Source organism: Mytilus edulis, chromosome 7 (genome assembly GCF_963676685.1).
Source record: "Mytilus edulis chromosome 7, xbMytEdul2.2, whole genome shotgun sequence".
Lineage (NCBI taxonomy): Eukaryota > Metazoa > Mollusca > Bivalvia > Mytilida > Mytilidae > Mytilus > Mytilus edulis.
In genome coordinates this window covers 79375477-79394812 of record NC_092350.1, presented here as the reverse complement: position 1 = coordinate 79394812, position 19336 = coordinate 79375477, and the positions used below count along the sequence as shown (strand labels likewise).

General features: G+C 30.8%; 1 protein-coding gene across 1 annotated transcript; it reads left to right on the top strand.

Moving 5' to 3' along the window:
• Positions 1–1582: 1582 nt before the first annotated feature.
• Positions 1583–18876, top strand: LOC139483441 (uncharacterized). Its single transcript, XM_071267464.1, has 5 exons — positions 1583–1802; positions 2168–2328; positions 5864–6030; positions 13727–13899; positions 17171–18876. Exons 1-5 carry the CDS (start codon positions 1583–1585, stop codon positions 17209–17211), a joined length of 762 nt encoding a protein of 253 aa, XP_071123565.1. The 3' UTR covers positions 17212–18876.
• The last annotated feature ends 460 nt before the right edge of the window (positions 18877–19336 follow it).

Genomic DNA, 19336 nt, shown 5'->3' with positions numbered 1-19336 from the left:
TATCTGTTGCTTAATTTTCATTTAACAGAGTCCGAAATTCCATCATTTTACATATGTGCTCGATATTTATGTTCTGTTCTTACGGTATGGTCTTTTTTTTTTATTCTACATTATAAATATGCGCGGAGATGTGATATCATTGCAATTGAGATATCTATCCACCAGAGTTATAATGAAGTGGAAGTAAATACAGGGCAACAATAGTATAACTAAAATCACAAAAAACTGAACTCCGACGAGGAAAATTCAAAATGGAAAGTCCTTTATCAAATAGAAAAGTCTATAGCTTTGAGTTGTGAGTTTGTCATTTGATTAAGGAGTCTCCGTTTGGAATTTTCCTCGGAGTTTAATATTTTTGTAATCTTACATTCTATAAATTATTGAATATTTGTTTTTCATTTTTGCTAATGTTCTTTGTTTCTCTGTCATTTTGTGCTTCTTGTTTACATATGTTTTGTTTTAAAGTGATAAAGATTATAGCACGATGTTTACTGCTGTACCCCCATTTTTGACATTTTTACCTATTATGTCTGTTTGTTTTGTTCACACATCATTGTCAATGTAATGGAATTTGATGTGACTGTCATACAAGTGAGAGGTTTAGCTAGCTATAAAACCAGGTTTAATACACCTTTTTCTACATAAGAAAATGCCTGTAACAAGTCAGGATTATATGATGGCCGGATGCGGCCATTTCGCGTTTTCGCGTTTTCGTGTTTTCTCCTTTCAATATGCAAACGCGAAATCGGGAAATCGAGAAAGCGAAATCGAGAAATTAAAAAATCGAATTTCTAGATTTCACATTTTCGCGTTCCCGATTTCCCGATTTCCCAATTTCTCGATTTTACGATTTCTCGATTTCCCGATTTACCGATTTTTCGTTTTCTCGATTTTCCGATTTCGCGTTGGAAAAGTGAAAGAAGAAAACGCAAAAACAAGAAAAGGGGAAATGACCGCATCCGGCCACCATAGGAATATGACAGTTGTAATCCATTCGTTTGATGTGTTTGAGTTATTGATTTTGCCACTTGATCACGGATTTTCCGATCTTTAATTTTCCTCGAAAGTCAGTATAGTTTTTGGTTTTACTTTTTCGTCATAGATAATAAACAATTACAAGCCACCATAAGATGTTCAATAATGAAAAGCCAAGCGATAATCGGCAATAATAGTTCCCACATCGAAAAATGTGCACCAGTTTAAACCAAAAAAAAACTAACGACGTAAGATATAACAAAATAATTTCCGAAACATAAATATGGCAGACATGACCCTCTCCGGTCGATTACTATTTTTCAAAAGCAAACGTACTATTCATCCATTATACATTCTCTATAATAAAATTTAAATTTATTGATTTTTTTATTCTGTGATCTATAGACTATAAAGTAACTGTTGATCATAACAGCACATGACATAAGTATAACCATCACATTACATCACATGTCATAGGTTTTAAACTAGCGAAAGAGTGTGAAGATTGCACAGTTGTCACGAAAGTTGGGAAAAAATGAAATGTGTAATTTGTATTTCGTTCGCATTTTATAGCTGTGTTCTATGTACAGCGTTGCAGAAATTCATTATGAAATATGACAAGAGTTATTTAGAAAAATATATTTCAAACATTCGAGTATCCTCGGTTGTTCAATGTGCTGCCAAATGTTATGAACGTGACTCGTGTACTTACTACAGCTACAGTTCTGTTGACGAATCGTGTTTTATTCATTCACAAGAAGTTTATGAAGGAAACTTTACATATAGAATAGATTCTAAATGGAAAATATATGAAAAAAATCCAAAAGGTATTAGTATGATAATATTTTTATTTTTCAAAATTTAAATGTAACAGGTGCTAACTGATGAACGAATGCACAGTAATTTACGCAACAATAGAGATAATTTTAAACATAGAATATCAAATCAAATATACCGGTATATTAAAAAAAATGTGGTATGATTGCAATGAAACTCTTCACAAGGGACCAAATGACAGAAATTAACAACTATAAATCACCGTACAGCCTTCAACAACGAACAAAGTCCGTACCATATAGTCAGCTATAAAAAGCCCCTAAATGACAAATGTACAACAATTCAAACGAGAAAACTTTACGAGAAATAGTATGTACTTTTGGATATTTACGTCTTTTCTTTTTTTTCTCCGAAGTCAACAAATGGGGGAAACTTGTGTTCAATGCTGTTGCAGGCTCAGGGATTGACACATATCGAGCTTACATCGATAAATCGTTTGAACCAGGAAAGTATGATAATACTGGCAATTTCCGATCATCGGATATAGACAACTGGAACAGTCTGAATATAAAAAAAGTGAGTATTAAATTATCCTATGAATAAACATATATATATATATATCAAAGGTGTGAGTTCGAATCCCGCTGAGGGACGGACAAAAATTTGTCAGTATAAAATCTAACTCTAACACTGTTTGGTGTAATTTTCTGACTTATATATATATATATATATATATACATGTCGTTATGAATATAAGGTAATAAGAAAATATTACCATATACTTAGACTAAATAAAATATGATTTTTACTGTTTGATAATAGCATTAAGGTAGCACAATACAAAGAGTATTTTACTTCCAATCACTAACCTTTGAAATGCTGTAACTTTCTTATGAATGCATAGAAAATAATAAAAGAGGTATATATAGATAGATAAAAGATTAATCTTTTAAATAAATGCAATATTTTTATTATGCAATCATTATGTAATCAATTATTATGTAATTAGTGGCAAAATCTGGGTAAGTTCACTTGAATGAATTTAGCTCTATCATCTCTTTAACTATACAGAAAATTTTAACGGAATCTTAATCAACACATCATGGGCTTCAAAAGGGTGTCTCAGATTGTCTCTATGGTGTTCCATTCTCTCATAAATCTCTAATTAGTGTAAACATCCTAACCACATAAAAGAAGATAATGTTCAATTAGGTGTAAAATTTGATCTATACATTCTATCTGAAATCTGAGACACCCTTTTGTAGATAATGGCCATAGGAACAACATATAATAAAATCAACCCTCTAGGGATACCTATGCAGAAGCTAATTTCATTTGAAAGAGGAAATTTGGTGAAAAATATTTTAGACACATTTAACATTATAATTGGTTACATAATTGTTGCATAATACTAACATTGCATATATTTGAAAGAGTAATCTGTTAGCTATCCAAAACTACCAATTTTATAAATTTTCAAGCATTATTAAGAAAGTTACAGCATTTTAAAACTTGGGAGTTGGAGTTATAAAATCTTTGTATTGTGCTACCTTAAATGAACGTAAACTCCATACTTTTCGAATTGGTGCTTAGCGGGCTGATATGAAAAGTTTATCACATGCTTCGATTGTTATCACATGCCTTTCCATATCGCATGGCATTCCGGTGATACTCGGCAAATTCCGGAAACTACACATCAAAGCTACGTTTTCAGTGAAAAACATTACAAAGTAGTGTACAAAACAATGATTTGGATACTGGAAAGTAAATTGTGTAAAATAATAAAAAAAAAAAAAAAAAAAAATAGAAATTATTAAATAAATGCCTTTTTTAAAGTTTTAAACATAATTTAGAAAGTGACTTTAAAAAAACAGTGTTCATTATTTATATTTTTGATTATCTTTTTTTTGTCGATTGTATTTTCTTCTTTGTTGAGCATATGATAGAAAGATTTCATATCAATTGTACTTAATTTGGGGTCCGACGTCCTTGAACTTTTCACTCTTTGAACTCTTATTTGGGAACCACGTAAAAGGATCAATATATGAATCTGTTATTTTTCTCCATTGTTGAAGCATATGATAAAAAGATCATAACATGTCATTTTTCATATCGCATGTATTATCAGCCCTCGGTCAATATCAGCCCTCTAGCCATGCGGCTCCTGGGCTGATATTGAACCTAGGGCTGATAATATATGCGATATGAAAAATGCCATGATATTTTCTGATATTATCACATTGGTTACAATGAATTAGATTGATTTCCAAGTGAAATAAAATCCGATTATATAACATGTGAAATACACGTGGTCATTTATCTCCTTTTTTTTATGCGATATGAAAAATGAACAATTTGTTTTGTTCCGACGTTATCGACGTTTCGACAACGCCTTTTTTAGTATGACCCACACACGGTCATACTAAAAAAGGCGTTGTCGAAACGTCGATAACGTCGGAACAAAACAAATTGTGAATGTTTAGGACAGAAAGAGTGTCTTGCATTTATTACAAAAAGCCAATTGCTAATGTAATAAAAACATAACTAACCAAAGAATTCAAATATAGAAAAATATTCAACTCGTGACCAAACAACAATGATAATTAACTCGTGCGCTACGCGTATTAGTGAATTAATGCGTTGTTTGGTGACTTGTTGAATATTTTTCTCTATTTTAAATCTGTGATTAGTTATTCCATAGAACTCAATATAGTATTGTTTTGCATATTTGATATTTTATAATAATAAAAAATGAACCTGATTTTCGAACTTCTCCCTCTATGTACTAGTTTACAAATATGGCTATTTAATTTCATATGAAAATCAACTAGTTATGCGTGAAAATGTAAATGAAAATTGACAACATAATAATACATGTTTTATACAATTATGCAAGTTTCATGGTAGCTCATCAGGAGTTCATTGACCGTTACGGAATGACCCAATTGTTGAAATCGCAATCCCGTCTTCTTTTCCGATTGTCACATACCAAATTTAGGGTTATCACTAGTTTGAACTAAGTGGGAGCCTATTTGATTTTTTTGAGGTCTATAATCAATGCTCTTAAGCTTATATTTTTTTAGTTTATAACTATTTTGATATGAGCGTCACTGATGAGTCTTATGTAGACGAAACGCACGTCTGGCGTACTAAATTATAATCCTGGTACCTTTGATAACTATTATGATGCTTAAGTTTTTATTTCTATTACTAGTAAATGTTCTGTAGACTTCTGTTTGTATTTTCGGTGTATTTCGGTTTTTTTCGCATGTCGTTGTCGTTTTTTTGTAGATTCAGATAAGGATTTACGACGTTGATCATTTGCCTCTTATTGAGGTAGAATAATATATAAAGAACAGTCCGACCGAAGATTTTGATTTAAATATTCTTAAAACATATGTAACGGTATAATTGTTTTTGTTGATAAGGATAAGGATAATGCGTATGTCTAAAAATTTTCGAGAAGAATTAGAACTGTAAGGCGGATAAGGAAAAGACGAGTGGCATATGGAAATAACTGAAAATATACATCTTTTTGTAAAAAAGGGTGGACTGACGACGATTCTGCTACCTACATCATAGACGATGAAGATACGTATTGCTCCAATTCCAATTCCGATTCGTCTTACTGAAGAGAGGAATGTACATCAAACATTTGAATCGAGATCCGTTTTTTTCGATTATAAACTTAATACATTGCATATAATAATAAAAAAAAAGATAAATCGAGTACCCTGCGTAATTCGATTGTGATCATAATATTTAAAACAGAAGAATAGAGTAACCTAGGTTCTTTGATTGTAACCTTAATATTTGAAAACTGATGGCTCACAAGCTACATCTAATTAAAAAAAAAATAGATGTAAAGCAAGAAGAAAGAAAAAAAGTGGAGGAATCGGTTTCTCTATCATTTTCAGACGATTTATTAAAAAGACTGCATTAAATTCTTTTAATGAAATCTGCAAAATTATTTTCTTTTGTGTGACCTCATTAGGCCTTTTTACATACTGTCATTTTATATTTGATTATGATAAAGTTAATTTATTTGAATAGATGGTAGAGTAGTTATATTCATTTGATATAATACTTTATATATATTCTCATTCTTCAGGTTTTTGTTGTTATTCATGCAAACAATAAACCGACTGCCGAGATAAGGTTTGATATACCACTAGGAACAAACAACGTAAACTGGTTCTCTCCATCATATGTTTCGACAAATACATGGAATGACCTGACTTATTCCATCAGTGACTACCAGGTGTTCTCCGTCATAGGGTAAGCTTGATAACAGATATTAAAAAAAATGTTTTTATAAAATATATTTCACGATGGAACATTATCAAAGGAGCAGTTCGCTTATTGTTGTTTTTTTTTTTAAATGAGAGAGTTTGCTTCTTTCGATTTTTTTTATAAAATAATGTGAATGTGAATTAAGTTTAAGGAAGTTTGCTGCTCAGTATCAAAATAAATAACTTTTTATAAAACTAGTATATATTGATAGCGTATTAATTGAGGAATAAAAAAAGCCAAAAATTTATATAGGGATCAATGTGCTTGTTTTCGAGATATTAGCCATTGAAATTTTGGCGGGAAAATAATCTCTCTTGATTTGTCATAGCTTTATCAATGACAAGTTAAAGTTCTCAAAACCTATTAAAAAATAAAAAATTTAAAAGACTTTCACAAATGGCTTATGATTATACATGTTAAAGATTTATAAAAAGAAAAAGGGAGGTCCATGGACAAAAATTTTTAAGGCATTCAAATTGATAAAACCAGAGGATTTCGAAAATTTGACAAACATTTCAAAACATGACAAGCAAACATCCTTAAAGTACTTTCAATTATTAGTTTTTCTTTTGTGTAATTATCTTTTCAAATTTGTATATATGGTGTATGGTTATGCATTAATACATTGTATTGGTATCACTATCTCTCCTAAGGGAGGCTAATAAAGATATATATAATTAAAAAAGATAAGGAAAATTGCTAGCATAATGACCGTAGAGTTATAATGAATAATCAGAATATATCGGCTATATCTCACAAACATTTATCGTATACTTTTTGAAGATTTGTTTTAAGGTCTTCTGTATTGAAGTGCCATCTAAAGATTGTATCCTTTTTGTTGTTTCAATGCTTCAAATACGGAAATACATAGGCACTCTGTAGTTTTCACCTTGTATACTAGTAGTTAAGTAACAGTGAAAGGACATTATAAGCTGAAGAATAAAAGAGCAATCAAAATGGGTTTATATGATCACCAAGTTCTCTTTAAACGTATTACAGGCCATTTTCTGTTTGACAGTCCGTATTTTCACATCGGTATTACCTGTAGTTTTATTAAAAAAATAATTACATTTGATGTATGTTTCATTATTGTACAGTTATTTTGATTGGTTAACAGCGTCATTCTTCACTTCAAAATGAATTGCATGAATTGAAGTATGCATGATGGCACATGTTTCCACAATAAAGTGCACAGATAAATAAAAGAAAAAAGATTGATGGTCATCGTGCTTTTTTTTATCATAGCGAAACAATGTAATTATAAGTATTGAATGCTTCTTCTAATAACTTCATAGGGTTGTCTGCGCTTCATACAAAAAGTTCTTCGGTCAACGAAATTACAAAAAGAAGCATTCAATTCTTTGATAATTAACGCTTGCGAACTGTTCAATTCAATTTTATAGAAAATGATGTGAAATGGTAATGATCACTTTTGAACCTCTTGATAGATAAATTTCAATGACTTCAGAAAAAAATATCACACAAATGGATTATAATTCTACTTTTGACACATTTGGGGGACTTTTGTGACATTTTTATCCTCCTTTTTGTAGTATTTTGTATCAAATAATTGCAAACTGTTGCTAAGTTGACACTGAAAAGAAATTATATTTCACCATTTCTAACTATCGGAAATAAAATCTATGAAAGATGATGTTGCCATACATATGCACATAAATAGCACAAATATTAAGCCTTATTTATTAGAAAGCAAGGAGAAAAGGGTGATTAAAATTATGAGTTTCAGTTTTAAGTTTTTTTCTATATTTTTGTATATTTCTACCTTAATGATCATTACGGGTGTTTGGAAGATTGTTAAAATCAAACTTGTTCACACCTATATGCATGCTGTTTTGTGCAGTAATAGTCAGATGCAATAGCGCATGCATTCGAAAACATTTATTTTGTTTTCAACAAACTTATGCCGTGTTCCAACTGTTAGGAATTATGTTTACATGTACGGAGTTTGATTTGATGAACACTATTTTCACATTAACTTCTTTATTCTCTGTACAGTGCTTTTAATTATCTGTACATGGGAATAATTCACATGAGTTAACTAAAAGTAATTTCAATGTAATTGAATTAAAAAAAATCTAAAAACTGCTATAGCAATTATAAAAACCTTTTATTCTGATTGGGATTAGTTGTATAGATTTAAAATGTCACGACAACAAAACCAGGAAGTCTACATCACGTCCATGTGAACTATTGATAAATGATCAGGACCGGTTAAGGCAAGTGCATAAATGCCATTTGTGATGTCTCGGAAATATCAGTTTCTCCATGACCAATATCTCAGTATGTACGTAGTCTGTGTCTCAGTGTGCTTGAAATCTAAATAACGTCTGGCTTCTTTGCACGAAGGCAACGACCTGCGCGAAACATGACGAAATATCAATTGTGTTTGGGGTTTGTAATTCAGATGTAGATACGGTTTAAAACAAACATTTCTCTTTTACCATGTTTATTGTCTTTATTTATTGTTGTGTTTTATTTATATTTATTAGTTTCATAACCATTCTAGTTTTACAGAACATTTATATATATAAATAATGTAAATCTAGCTCACGCTGTTCGTCACTGCAGTCATTGTTATCAAGACCATGACACTTGACAGCAGTTTAAGAGATTGCACATCATTCAGAGTTTTATGTATATCTGCACAGTCAGTAGTAATTTATGCCATAGTCGATAGTAAATTATGCCACAGGAGAGGTCGGTTAATTTACATGGCAATGAATCAAGCAACATCAAGGCGACTTCCGCCAGATTTGACGATTTTGAAATGGAATATATAGGTTAAAATTGCTGCTCACAATATCATTTTTTCCGGAATCTGTATGTGTTCTCGTTGGTTAAGCCACCGTACATAATTATCTATGTAAAAATATGAATTTATCGGACTATTACACAAATTGATAGCTTTACATAAGAGTAGTTTTAAAGCGATGCTGACATTTCATTTCATTTAAACACATTTCTATTCTAAATTAAACAATTTATATTAGAAATAAAAGCAAACAAATTGCTTTTTACAAGTTTTTATGTCATTTTTCGACTGATTGTATTGACACAAATCGTTCCATCTTAAAGCAAATACAATTAAAGTACCTACACAGTCCATGGCTTAATGCAAGAGTATTGAATAAAAATGAAATGATTTTTCTGCTCTAACAAACAACTATTCCTCTTTTATTTATTTTTACTGTATCAAAAGACTTACGAGGTAGGGACACAAAGCCTTGTTTCGAAAGGAAATATCATAAAACGGGTAACAATTTTCGCGGATTAAAAGAAACAATTCGTGAATATTTTCATTTCGTGAATTTGCCAAAGTCTCCATAAGAGCTTTTTATTTTTAGCCATGGTGTTGTCGATATATTTTCAATCCATGAGTTTGACTATCCTTCTGATATCTTTCGTCCCTTTTATAAAGAAATATACAATATTGTACTTCGGTGAATATCTAAATTTGTAGATAAACTCATCATAGATACCAGGATTGAAATTTGTATTTACGCCAGACTTGCGTTTCGTCTCGTAAAGACTCATCAGTGACGCTCGAATAACAAAATGTTAAAATGCCAAAGAAAGTACGAAGTTGAAGATCATTGAGAATAAAAAATTCCAAAAAGTTTTGTCAAACACAGCTAAGGTAATCTATTCCTGATAAAAAGTTCACCTTTACAAAAAAATCCCCCTTTACGAAAATGAGTATCTACGAATATAAATGAATCCATTTTAACTAAGATATTTTTAAATGGACAATATATTTTCGATGCTTGCTGAGTTTCTGTATATCTTCAAATTCAATATTCATGAGTTTAAAGTGACGTCTGTCTCGGATTTCAAAGAACAATTAAATATTCAAATACTTAACATTTGTTTACGGAATATATAATTATCATCAATTGATAAAGATAAAATTTATTAATTTCTATCCGAACTATCAACTTTTTCTCCATAAGGAAATGTCTGTAGAAATGTCAGGAATATAACAATTTTTTTCCCATTTATTTGATATATTTGAACTTTAATTTTGCCATTTAATAGGGGACTTTCCGCTTTGAATTCTCCTCTGATTCGGTATTTTTGTTATTTTTTTTTATTGAGGTTCAACTGGCAGGAAGGTATTGTTAATATTAAGTTTCGTTCAAGCTTTTTACGTTCCATATATTTAAAAAAAAAAAACAAACTTCGAACGTTTAGAAACATCTAGAATATTTTCACAAATAGGGGGGAAATTAAGAAACTTATTTAAACTGGAATATTTTTTTCCAAAAATACCCCAAAATACAAACAACTGCTTGAATAATAATCCAAAGTAAATAAACTCATCATAGATATCCGGATCTATTTTGTAAACAGTCGCTATAAGATAAGATACGAAATTTTATTTCAAGTCGGGTTACATTAAATACAAACATAAGCTCTGTAGAGCTTTTTGCCGACATTAATAACAATAACAACACACATATTAAGATACATAAAACACACATATGAGACATACAAATTATGATAGCTATATTGCAAGTAAAAAGTTCATAAATAAAAAGCATAGCACATGCAAGCAAAGCACTAAAACTGAAACATAAGCACATGCACAGCAGAATGAAATAAATAAAGCAAACTAATTTATATAAGCTACATGGAACAAACATTTAACACAAAATAAAATAAAGGTATTAAGATCTGCAGGAGCCACACCTGCATGAGTTGCCATTCCAGTTGTTGATCATACTTTTAAACTGGTTTAGGTTTGTCTGTGCACGGATCGTGTCAGGCAACTCATTCCATAGTGTAGCTCCAGCATATCTTAATGAATGAAGGCCAAAATGTGTGGTTCTCACCTGTGGAATTTCAACAGTTTGTTGTTTTCTAAAAGTATAAGATACATTTTTAAAATTAATGATATCATGGAGATACACCGCTGCGTCTACAATTGACTCATAATTGACGCCCGAGTGAGATTAAAAAAAGAAAACAGTTAAAAAGCCAAATAAGAGAAATAAGAGCGTTGACGAAATAAAAGTTAAATGAATATTGTAAAAGCTATCAATTAATTGAATTGTCAGGAAAAAATACTTCAAACTGGTCTAGATTATGGAATGTACGAAAGTCTATAATAATATTTGACACACTGGACTTAATTATGGAATATTCGAAAGTCTAGGATAACATCGGACACTGACATAATGTTCATATGCTATTTATAGAATTTCTCGCTTGAGCCGGTACGTCAAAAGTGAGAAAAGCAATCGAGTTGAGATTACTAATGATAATCTGTTAATCGCTATACATGTATTACCTATGACGACGTTGTCATTTTCATTGTCAATTCGTGAGCCAATAGTTTTAGCGATATTGTTTTTAACAGTCTACTGTGCTGAAAATGGAAATGATCAGTCAATAAGATCAATCGAAAATTTCGTAAAACAGTGATAAAGATAGTTATCTAGAATTTATTATATATCTTTAGAGGAAAGAAGGTGAACCAAAACGCGACTTACGTTAGTCAGGGAGTGTAAAGCTTGTAATATGGTAAATACAATTTTCTTTAAGCCCGTCTGAATTTACAGTGTAATTAGTTTTCTATCCATGTTGTGGTCTTTATTTGGATTCGATATGAAAAGCAGCAATACAAGCGTTGTTGTTTTTTGCTTTTTCATTTACGCGTTATAAAGTTGTCGTGAACTTTTTATACACAATATATACTATTTTATTTCCATAAGCTTTATAAGTTAATATATGTAAAGTATCCTTTGTTATGAATAAAAAGCGGACACGAGTTCTCAATTTCTTTAAAATATCAAATATCCACTCAATCATGTTTCAAGCTTGGCCGTATGCATTTGATCAGGCATAAAAGAAAATAAGTGAGTGCAGATTTAATTTGATTAGTTAGAAGTTTTTTTTCTTCCTTCTTAATCATTTGATCTCCGCATACTTAGAATAATGGAATTGTTTGACTCGCCAAAATGACAATTTGACAGTATGTATATCACCATTTAAAAGGTATTTCATTCATTCTCATGCACAAGAGCAGAGATCTGAATTTGAATATCAATTAACAGGCTTTCATATACTTCTTTGCTTAAAAAAATATTCGTATCTACATAAATCAGATTTCAAAAAAACGTAACGTGCTTTTGATAACAATTTTTTAAATACTATCTCAAAATTGCGCTTAGAAAGACATACATAATGTATAATAAAACAAAATCTAAAATGACTCCCAATAGAATGTTGGTTTTGATTTTGAATATACTCGCACATATTGTTGTGAATTAAAGATTAAGAATGTACCAAACTTCATCAATATTAGCTTTCTGCAGGCGCTGATAATATAGTCCTTTCTCAATGTTTTTCAATCTTTTTCATTCTCAATTTTATCTTTATTTAGAATTAAGTCATTTTTTCAATAAAAAATACAATTTCCAACAAAACAAAATGAAAATCAGCGTATACTATCCTAGTGTCAAAATATCTTCAAATGACCAAAGCTATGAATAGAGAGCTGGTATTATGATATGAATATAGAGTACCAGATTCAGTTGTTGATATGTTTTGTTGAATTCTACTTCATATGAAAAGAAAATTGTCTAGCAAGGGTATATAATAGATAAAATTGAGAATGGCAATATAGTCTACATTAGAATGGGAATTTTCTGATTGGAGGACGAATCATTCAAACGTCATATATTTTTTCGACTCCCCTCCCTCTCCTGATATTTTAGTAATACTAGAACACACCCGTGATATCGCGGGTCCGTAACTGAATTAAAGTATATAACTATGCGCAAGCCTTATTTTAGTATTAGTATTGTTATCTGATAAAGTCATGCCGATTATAAGATACACAGTTTTCTCTGCTATCAAATCTTTCTGTTTGAACCCGTCGAACTGGAACTTATCAATTATTGGTAATATTAATTATTTAGAAAACAAATGCTCCTGGAATGGAGTAATTTTTAATCAACAGCATTGTCCTATATGAGTTATAAATAAAGTTGAGTTCTTTGATTCGCTGTTTTACGTCATGTTCGCTAACAAATTGAAAGCTGTACCTATACGCCTTATTTTTAGTCACAGATTTTTAGTATTCGTATTGTTATCTTAGAAAGTCTTACTGATTAAAAACTACAATAGGTAACAATTTGACAATTTAGAAGTGTCAACCCTGTGATTATGACCCGTGTATATAGCATATTAATCCTGAAAACACCGTTTGGTGGTGCGCCTGTCAAATGCGGAACGTACAGATAAGGTAATAGGTAACAGGTGAATATACTATTGGTATCGGTATCGGACTCGACCCGGAAACTCTTAATTATTGGCAATATTAGTTACGTGGAAAACAATAGGGCCTGGAGTGGTGTAATTTTTAATCTACACCTTTGTTCTATATTAGTTATATATAAAGTTGAATTCTTTGTTTCGTCGTTTTTACGTGATGACGGCTTACAAATTGGACATCGTTATTTTAGTATTATAGATATTGTGTGTTGAATGATTCTTTACGTTTTTAGAATTATGTAGACTGAAAACTAGCATCTACGTCCAGTGAGTTTGTATTAAGCTTGTATACATATATATTTTATGCAAAATGTATTGTACCAGGGTGGAAACAACTATCAGTAAATCAATGAGTTAATTTGATTTATAAATTCTTTTTTAGGGACAGACAAAGGAGATTTTACATATATAAAAACTATGACTTTTGTTCACAATTAGAAAAAGGATGGTTGGTTGTGGTAGATGCTTACACCTTCGATTGTATATTTGACGAAGCTGACAATTATCCAGTGTTCAGACATTCTATAGACACAATGTGCGCCTTCAACTTTGATGGTGAGTATCAATTATCCAGTGTTCAGACACTCTATAGACACAATGTGCGCCTTCAACTTTGATGGTGAGTATCAATTATCTAGTGTTCACACACTCTATAGACACAATGTGCGCCTTCAACTTTGATGGTGAGTATCAACTATTCAGTATTCAGACACTCTGTAGACACAATGTGCGCCTTCAATTTTGATGGTCAGTCTTGATAACAAACTTATCAAAGAGATTGGGCTTATGATTTTATGAAACAGGCGTGTTTAAACTTTAATGACTCGTCAGTGATGCTTCCATAAAAATGTTTAAAGAAAAAATAAGTACTAAGTTGAAAATTTAATCAAGAGCAAAATTACAGTTTCTATGTAGTGTTGAACAGACAGTGGCTGGTCTTTTTGTCGTTTTTAGTTTTTGCTTTGTTTTCTTCGGAAAAGTTTTGAATCTTGTAGTATCTTCTGCCTATCTTTTTTTTTCTATATACCTTTCTATGATAATATCTTATTTAGGTTGACATGGTTGTCAGGTGATAAATTTTCTCTTATCTTCTTACATTTATATTCTCACAATTGTGACCTGCAACAATTAATTTTTATCAAAACAATCTTTTTAATATGATTATTAACGTTGTTATATATAATGGACTATATGAGTTTCTTTTTTAATTAAAATACACCAGTAACTGCTTATTTTTATTTACAATTAATGAATCAGGATAGATAATTAGGTCAAGAAAATAACCCAAAGATTTGACAATAGAAAAGCTTTCCATTAAATTAAGTGTTTGTCTCCTAAATCAAACCGTGTTTTCTCATGTAAATATTTTTTTCACAGATTTACAACGTAGACCAAGTAAAATGAGCCCTTTAGACAGTTGAATATCACATTGTATGAAAAGAGAAAGAAACAAATACTAAAGAAAGCACATCAACTCCAAAACAAACGAAACTCCGGTGCCTCAAAAATGATAAGCGTCTCTAAATACATTCATCACCGCAATAAAAAATTAATGTAAAATTAATTTAAACAATAATTAAAGTATTAATTTATGATAATGGATTGTTGAATTGAGTCAACAGAGTTTAAATCTTTTAACCATGGTAGGATATCATAAATCATTTATTAAGATACAAATCAAGGTAAACAGCACGTTTGGTATAACCCTTTTGTCATGCAAAACTGCTAACCTTGCATTTAAGAGGAGATATCGAATCATTGCAATATTTAAGTTTAATTTTATGACTGTTTCTATATCAACCATGGTATATTCGATGTCTTCTATATTGGCACCAAGGCTGATCCAAAATCTATACCAAAGTCAAAGTGATTTGTTGTTACAAATTTGTTTGTTTTATTGTGATTAAGATTATAACACGATCTTGACTGCTGTATTTTTTACATTTTTACCTATTATATCTGTTTGAATGGTTCACACATTGTTGTCAATATAATGTAATTTAATGCGACTGTCATAAAGTGAGCGGTTTAGTTAGCTTAAATCAGATTTAATCCATCGTGTTCTACATACGAAAATGCCAAATACAAAATATGACAGTTGTTATCCATTCGTTTGATGTTTTGAGTTTTGTATTTAGAATTTTCCTCGAAGTTAGGTATTTTTTTTGGTTTTATTTTTTATTTTTCAACTAGTCTTAAGTTTAAAAAAAAAGTATTGTGTGGACACGCTTGTGTTGTCCTGGTCCTCTGTTATTTTCAAAATTTCATAGATATGTCCCCTTGATATATTTCAGCTTTATTTAGAGTTAAGCAAGTAAATGTAATAATTTTTATAAATATGTAATTGTGGTTATTTTTGCGGTGTATTTATTTTAACGGTGTATTTATTTTCACGAATTTCGCGGTTGGTTTATTATCGCGAAAATAAATACACGCTAATCTCAATAAAACCTTTCAACTGAAAGGCAATACTTATAAAATCGCGAAAATAAATACCCGCGAACGAGTTTGAAAAACCGTTAAAAAAAGTAAAAGTACAGTAGGTTTTCTTAATCCATGCAGTTTGTTCAACACTGCTAGGAATTATGAAGTCCCGTCCAATTACTCAATCGATGCTAGTTCGATTACTTCCACCAAACGATGTGTATAGTGAGACTCTCACAATACAAATCCTTGTTCCGTCTAGCAAATATGAATTAAAGGGCCTAGGAAAATAAATCAAATAGTAAACAATACTTATTCTGATTGTTTGGTGTCTTTTGATCGACGAAAATGAAGCTGTGAGTTATATAACAAATACCTTTCTGTAAGGCTGTTGAATATTTACGTTTCAAACATGTTAAACTTTGATACCTAGCTGTGTTTATATAAGCATAAGTCGTCAGTTTTACCACAGATTTGTATAGTATTACACTTTGCAAATTTTGGTTTGTACATATCATATCGTTAGAAGGACCAACTTGGTCGTATTATTTGATAAAGCAGATATTGTATATTGTCATACGTCACGTTAAAAAGCAAGATTGTAATTGGCTAATACGAGAGAGATAATTTACTCTGTCGGCTTAGCGGGAGACAATTTTTTGAATGTCACTCTCTCGTGCAGACCAATCAAAAATCGATAATTTAAAGGACAATGAATTAATACATCTATAAACTAAAAACAATGCTCAAGTTCTACGTTTTGTTCTCAGAACCTTTTCATAGACTGTTGAATAGTAAATACAATTTGCTTCACTTATTATTAATAACTGTAAAGCTGTTTTGTCTTGCTGCCGGAGGGACATATAAGTCCACACCGGCAGTGCATGGTTAAATTTATACGAGCTTCTCATCAATGCTGTATCTGTTTCAATTAAAAGGCCGAAGATTAAACAGTGTTACGTTTTTCTCTAACGGGTCCCAAATGTAACGGTCATTATGTCATGACGTCATATATCGAATGACTCGTTGTTTAGCATGTTACGTCACAGACGTCGAGCTGTTGTATTTACGGTATATGTGATGCAACCTTGAAAAACGTTCGGCAGCAAGAGGATTAGGCTAAAACATAACTGTAAACAACTATAATAATAGAACATTTAGTATTATAAATTAAATAATACATAGCTGAGAGGGTGATAGAGCAGATTTGACAATGTTTTTCTCGAAATAAAAATCTGATCGATTACCCTCTCATCTATGTGTTAGTCATTTAGTTACTCTCGTGAATACTGTACATTTCTGTACGACAATTATAAAAAAAATTAGTTACTAACTCAATTCAATTTGCCTATTATTGAAAAGTTTAGTCAATAAGGATTTATTTTCTCTTTTTTCTTTGCAGATTATGTAGAGGGAGAAACATTTTCGATATTTATATCGTGAATGAAATATCAATTAACACTTTGAAGACTATACGGAAAAGGACACCGAATGAAACTTATTGTGAATCAAGATGTACTACAGAGTGCAAAACCCCACGTATTTTATTTGATTTTATTTGAAATTTGAAATATAAAAATGACATAGTTTAATTTTCTCCACCTTTCTTTCTATGTTTCTTTGATACATATATGACGTGGCTCTTTCCTTAAACATCCTGTCATTGTGTTATTGTACTATGATAATTTTGTATTTTTGTCTTTAATTTTTGCTCAGGTGCTTGGTCTAAATGCCGTTTTATTACATATTTGTTTTTTTAGTGATTGCGATTGTAAAACATTGTTGACTGCTGTATTTTTGACACTTTTACCTATTATGTCTGTTTGTTTTGTTCACTCATCGTTGTCAATATAATGGAATTTGATGCGACTGTCATAAAAATGGGCGGTTTAGCTAGCTTTAAAACCAGGTTCAAACTACCATTTTCTACATCAGAAAATGCCTGTACCAGGTTAGGAGTCTGACAGTTGTTACCATTCGTTTGATGTGTATGATCTTTTGATTTTGCCATTTTATTAAGGACTTTCCGTTTTGAATTTTCCTCGGAGTTCAGTATTGTTGTGATTTTACCTTTTTCTTTGTTATTTGGAGATTGCAATAATATGAACATGAAACATTGGAGGATGATACATAAATGAAGATATAAAATGAAAATAACAATATCGATACTTTGTCTGCTTCCAAAGGGATTCAGTTAGTAATTGGATCATTTGCATTATTTTAATAATATATGGAAATGGATCTGATATGTGATTGATTCAGTACATTTAATGCAGAAAGCATTTTGTATGGAACTTTGAATTGAAAGAATTATATTCAAATGATTCATCATCTGTTGGTAAATGTTCTTACAATAACTGTTTACACTTGATAGCAAAATATAGAGCATAGTTACGATTATACCTCCTTGGTGTTGTCCCTTTAATTTTTTTGAAAATCAGAAGAATTAAAAATCTATCAAATGGCAATCTTGAGACAACAGTCTGTCAGACATCATTGCTTTTTTCAAGTTTTAAATTTGTCTTACATATTGTCATTAGGTAGCCACACTTCTTGACTTCTTGTATTTATTTGTTTAGTGCAAATCAGCATCATTTTGAGATCCTAACATTAATGATTAAATACGAGCAAGAAATGTATCCCAACAGATAATGTACGTGCTTAAAATAATTAATATAACATGTTTTTGAGGGGTAAAACTATGCGTTAAATTGTCATTTCAGACCAAGTATGTAAATTTTGACAGTGTATGACGTCAAAGTAACATCGTAATTGACCTTTGTGTACATTAATTCCATTACAAAAGTCTTCTCCTGAAACAACTGTGACAAATTTAACCAAATTTGGCCACAATCAGCAGTAGGGTATCTAGGGTATCAAAACAATTGTCGGATGACCCTGCCTGTCAACCAGACAAGGCTTTTAATACAACATAGGAGGGAATGCAGTTTTTGACTTATATCTCTGAGACTAAGGCAAAAGTATAATGGTTGCATTATTTCATGCATGAATTGTAAATAAAAATATCACATGAGCAACACAGGCTCCTTGGAGCCTCTAGTTATTTTATTAAAATGAAATTATTTTTACACTCGTATGTATTAGAATAGTTTTATATTGAATTTATTTTACAGTCTCTAATATCCTTAATAGAATACTACTGGCATTTTATATTTGTCTGTTTTATATTGTGTACATACTCTGTCTGTACTGCATATGTATGTATTGCAAGTAGTGAGACTATGATAAAATATTGAATACGATACTTTTTGATGAATCATTAATGAAAATGATGTAGTGAAATTATAAATCGCTTTTAGCAGCCAATTTGGTTCAATTTTGTCAAAATAAGCTAAGAAACATGACTGAAGTGTTAATTGGTTGCAAGGGAATAAATCAACCTCAATGAATCCTTATTCTATGTGACCTTCAATTAAACCCTTAAGATGGAGGTGGGTTACGCATCTATTCAGAATGTCAACTTTGAAATTATAACGAAAGGGATGAAACATTTGGTTGACTGATTCGTTCCACAAAAAGATCATTTTTATACAGGTAAAAACAACTG

Excerpts from the sequence above, each read along its gene's own strand:
- LOC139483441 (XM_071267464.1), top strand. The coding sequence starts at position 1,583 with ATGAAATATGACAAGAGTTATTTAGAAAAATATATTTCAAACATTCGA. Across the intron at positions 1,803-2,167 it reads ATATGAAAAAAATCCAAAAG|TCAACAAATGGGGGAAACTT; the intron begins GTATTAGTATGA and ends TTTTCTCCGAAG. Across the intron at positions 2,329-5,863 it reads ACAGTCTGAATATAAAAAAA|GTTTTTGTTGTTATTCATGC; the intron begins GTGAGTATTAAA and ends CTCATTCTTCAG.